Source organism: Prunus persica, chromosome G4, assembly GCF_000346465.2.
Source record: "Prunus persica cultivar Lovell chromosome G4, Prunus_persica_NCBIv2, whole genome shotgun sequence".
NCBI lineage: Eukaryota > Viridiplantae > Streptophyta > Magnoliopsida > Rosales > Rosaceae > Prunus > Prunus persica.
This window is the reverse complement of record NC_034012.1, coordinates 24,632,706-24,637,323: the sequence shown is the minus strand read 5'-3', so window position 1 is coordinate 24,637,323 and position 4,618 is coordinate 24,632,706. Positions and strand designations below refer to the sequence as shown.

At 39.8% G+C, this 4,618-nt stretch overlaps 1 protein-coding gene and 1 long non-coding RNA gene across 2 annotated transcripts in view; both read right to left on the bottom strand.

Annotated features, from left to right (window-relative positions):
• On the bottom strand, nt 1,798-2,494 carry LOC109948988. The gene is made up of 4 exons (XM_020563130.1): nt 2,339-2,494; nt 2,169-2,253; nt 2,002-2,096; nt 1,798-1,902 (listed from the first exon to the last, which is right to left on the bottom strand). The coding sequence occupies exons 1-3, from the start codon at nt 2,485-2,487 to the stop codon at nt 2,025-2,027; spliced, it is 306 nt and encodes a 101-aa protein (XP_020418719.1). The 5' UTR covers nt 2,488-2,494; the 3' UTR covers nt 1,798-1,902; nt 2,002-2,024.
• LOC109948990 overlaps nt 4,012-4,618 on the bottom strand; it is a 2,256-nt gene continuing 1,649 nt past the window's right edge. Inside the window, exon 3 of the long non-coding RNA XR_002271483.1 lies at nt 4,012-4,227. This is a non-coding gene — a long non-coding RNA (uncharacterized LOC109948990). The remainder of the gene's footprint in view (nt 4,228-4,618) is intronic.

Here is a 4,618-nt window from a genome sequence, read left to right as displayed (position 1 = left end):
TGCTTCGGGTTTCAAAATCTGACAAAAATCGAGGGAAGCCATCTGGAAGTGTCTAACCTCCTATGTAAGTTTTAATTTCAATAATATGTATGTGGGTCAAAATAAACCCATGTCTAACTCTGACAGAATTATATTCCATATATGATGCCTGCAATTAGGGAGCCACCAGTTGCAATGGATTCGAATGGGTTGATGTAACCTCCGCTGAAGCAGAACATCAAGATGACACGTATGATGCTAGAGTGCTGAACATGCTGAAGTCCATTAAGGACTTGGTATTAGTTTTATTAGTTGTATCAATTGTCATTTTATTTGTTCTTTTAAGGATCATTTAACTGCACGGTTTCAAAGATTGTGAAAGTTCTCCCGCACAAGACATGTTGCACGCACCACCAATGAGACCCTAAACCCATTTTGTAATATTTGTTAACTGCATGTATTTCGCATGTTATAGAATCGATATTGAATGTTTATTGAAGGTTTATTGACAGTTTGCTGCATGTATATGGAATATCCTTGGCCCAATATTGGATGTTTATTGGGGCCACAAGTATCACTGAAGTAAGAATGAAGGGGGGAAACGGACGTTATTCTTTCTTTTAGTAGGAAGAACAACTGTTAAGTTTAATATCCTATTCAATACGACTTCCTTAAGGTTGGTGTACTTGGGGACTGAAGTATATTGCATCATTATTGTGGGCAAGGGCATGTCTATTGTGTGTGTTAAGGGAGTATTGTGTGTATATTGCATGTGTATTGTGTGTATATTGCATGTTTATTGTGTGTATATTGCATGTCTACTGTGTGTATGTCTGTATATGGCAGGCCCATTTTGTGTATATTGTTTGTCTGTTGTGTCTGTATTGCTTGTCCAAACGCAAGTGAATTGTTGTTCATTTTGTGTATATTGTAATTGTTTCTACTTTTATGCTACTGAGAATGGACAAAAACCTTTCGCATGTTTACACACCTATTATGATGCAACTCATTGCGAATAATGGTGGCTTGCATCAACAATGACATATCACTTTGCAATGGTGTAATACACTTAAAAAGCCATCTTCAAATCCCAATTAACATATGCAGTCTTAACATTCCAATTCAATGCAATTTGGTTAACAAACATGTAAATGTCATGAAGGAGTTAGCGGTAGAATTCGAAAAGGACCCGTACGTCTCTATTGTGTATTTACATTACTTTGAGAATGGACATTCCCAAAACCTTCTCATGTACCATTTGTCATCTTCAACCAATATCATGGGAAGTAAGCATCTCCCCTTGTTATCTCCGCAGCCAATTTCAACCGAAAAAAGGCATGTTGTGCGAGGTGCAAGTAGCTAACGAAAGCTGAGCGCTGATAAGCTCAATGTACTTTAACACAAACATGCCACAATCGCCTCTGAAGCAAAACAAGAACTCGATCAACTCAACTAATGACATTCTAACGTAATTGACACTTGAAAGTAATAAAATTAAATTGCAAGTTGTGCTTACTCATTAGAGTGTTGTGGAACATCCACACGCTCTATTGGCCACGGACACCACCAATCTTGCCTGCAATTGTTTGCATAAACACCTTCTTCATAAAAGTCGATGGTGTTGAGAAGATTTGGAAGCGTAATTGATAGCGGGGCGAGTTCTTCCTTTACGATGTCATCTGGAATTAGTGAAACCTTTGAATCGTACACTTTGATTTCACACAATACCAGATCAATCATTACAGCCACCCAATGCTTGTACTTCGTCAACATAACTGGGGTATACAACGTATAGACGTTCTGCCAATCCATCCCACACGGAGGAACCTTCCCATTTACAACGTTTAGTAAACTTTTTCTGATTTTCCACCCAAGCTGCTGTTTTTTTCTTTTATTATCCGCAAAGCAAGTTCGAATGTGATTCTGTGAAATACAAAACAATCAATGGTTAAACACCTCCACTATTGTCTGTATGGAAAATGTGTAATTATTAACGGCACTTGGTCAAGGGCGATGACATACCATAAAAAAACATGTGTCGTTGTCTAGTCCGCTATTTCTACTTCCTCAAACTGTTGTTGTCGCTTCCGGATGAGATACAACCCCAAATCAATGTGCTGCAACATGTTGTTCTTGTCAATCTCATAATCTATGTACATTAAAACAAATGCATAATCAATTACACTTACATCTCCTTTCAGCCAACCATCAGCTTTCACGAGGGAAGCGAAGAATTCAATCTCAGCTTCCACGTTGCCAAATTGCATCACCAAACTATGAATGTAAAACAGTTTTAGAACACTGTATATTAAAAATTATATACAGTCATGCTTCTATCTTATAATTGCAAGGGACTTACTTTGGGTCCTGGCGCCATTCCCAACAAAGTTTCAGCAAATTCACCAGATCATCATGCGGAATCGCCTTCATTGGGTCTAACATCTTCAGTCCGGTTGGCTGTGCCCCAGTTTTTGGAACCAATTCAATGCCTTCAATGATCTTCCACATAGGAATGATCCTCTTCCTTTTCCATAATTGGACCCCTTGTGCCACAGCTTTACCTTTATCATTCAACCACACGTTCAACTGAGATAGCACAGCTGTAGGTTGATCCAAATCAATGTCCCCGACAGTAAACTCAAGCAGTGTCCCCTCCGTGCTCTCGCCAATGTCATCCCCAAGCAACATAACTTCATTATCTTCTTTCTCACATTGGTTTCTTTGCACTTCCTTTTCCTCACTTCTTTGTGTTTTCACTTCCTTGCCCTCCCTTTTTTTCCTTTGCAGTTTCTCTCCCTTACTGCTTTTTCTTTTCACTTCCTCTCCCTCACTGCTCTGTCTTTGGGCTTCCTCTCCTTTGCTACTTTTTACTTGCACTTGCTCTCCTTCACTTCTTTTCCTTTGTCCTTCCTCTACCTCACTTGGTATTCCTTGCACTTCACCCCCTTCAATCACCTCCTCTTCCTTTTCCTCTCCCTCATTTCTATTACTTGGCCCTTCACCCCCTTCAATCCCTTCATCTTCCTTTTCCCCCCTTCAATCCCCTCCTCTTCCTTTTCCTCTCCCTCATTTCTATTACTTGGCCCTTCACCCCCTTCAATCCCTTCATCTTCCTCGCTTCGTCCTCTGTTTCAGTAAAGCTAGGTCCCTCCTTACTTCCTGCTCAAACTGAGGACCTAAACATTGGTCCAACAGTTTTTCCATCCGTATGACCTTTAAGTGAAGGACGTCTTTTTCCCGCTTTACTTGAAACAACTCGGACCTCAACAAGCTTACCACCTTGTTCAACTGATCAAGATCACCACATGAAGAAGGAATTGACTCTGCCGAGACAACAGCAGGGCGATCCTGTGGCCAACTCCAATATGGCTGTCTCATTTCCTCTTCACTCGGACATAGCTCCCGCAACTGAACTGACTGTTTCAGAATACAAACCACAGTCATATTAAATCATTCTACTTCAAAATTTCATTCAATCTTATCAATAGTTCCAAGGGCTGCAAACCAAACCTCTTTGCTCTGGAAAAAATAATTGTTCAACTTTCTCATCTCTGGAACAGACGTAGTAGTTCTTCATCGCAAAATACGCGGGACAGCGGTCGGATCAACAACCTTGCAGTAATTCAGGTCCGCCATTCTAGGAATTAATTCATATACCCAAATCTACACAATTCACAGGACAAAAGTCATTATTTATGTTTTAAAGAAAAACAAAACATAACTGACATGAACATTATTACCATGTACCTGGAAAGCATACATGAAACCTTTAAAACTCCAGCCACTCCTTTGCGCTTCACCATGCTTATCCTTCCTGCCCTTCTCATTTCTCCGGCTTGTTCCCGTTGACAGGACCCGTCCCGGAATTCTCGGAAAACGGAGCGAATCCCGTCTCATTACCGACATCTCCCCGATGCCGGGCCCACTTACTAAGGATCGAGACTTTCTACCAAAATTTTGGCAGAGTCTCCCCTGTAAATTGAACATTTCCCCAAATATTCAACCTGCTCAAAATTCACAGTTTAAGGTATCCAACCAGCAGCATGCTTTAAAGCAAATAAACAGTTTAAAACAAAGGCCTCCGGCCTCAAAGATCAAACCCTAGCAAGGGCGATAATAGAGCATATCTAAGGAATTTAAATACAACAAAAATAAAGTTCAAGGAAAACAGAATGAAGGAATCCTACGAAGGCTCAAGACTCGTAAGCACACGATCCGGCTCAGCTGCGGAGCTCAGTCAACTACTGGCTGGGGGGCGCAAAACAGAAAAATGTGAGTGGACGAAAATAAAGTTCAGTTCAGTGTAAACCAACATAATATAACCCTCACTGTTTAATAAACCATGCAAGAAAATCCAAATGCATCCCAAACCATCATAATCAAATAAATATTTATATATGTCAAAACCAAACAATACCGGATGCCAAGTCCGAAATCCAAACAGAACACTAAACAAACCCACCAATTAAATATTATAAGTCCCAAACCAAACTCTCGAAAGCGTACCCATTGGCACGACCGGCAAGGAAGTATCCTCACCGAAAAACAAGAATGAATGAATAGTTATATACATATGTAAATATATATATAATATAAGAGATATATATATATACATATATATAATAATAATATAAATATG

Coding starts and splice junctions, on each gene's coding strand:
- LOC109948988 (XM_020563130.1), bottom strand. CDS start 2,487: ATGTGGAAGATCATTGAAGGCATTGAATTGGTTCCAAAAACTGGGGCA. Junction 2,254..2,338: donor GAATGGCGCCAGGACCCAAA/GTAAGTCCCTTG, acceptor TTACATTCATAG/TTTGGTGATGCAATTTGGCA. Junction 2,097..2,168: donor ATGGTTGGCTGAAAGGAGAT/GTAAGTGTAATT, acceptor AACATGTTGCAG/CACATTGATTTGGGGTTGTA.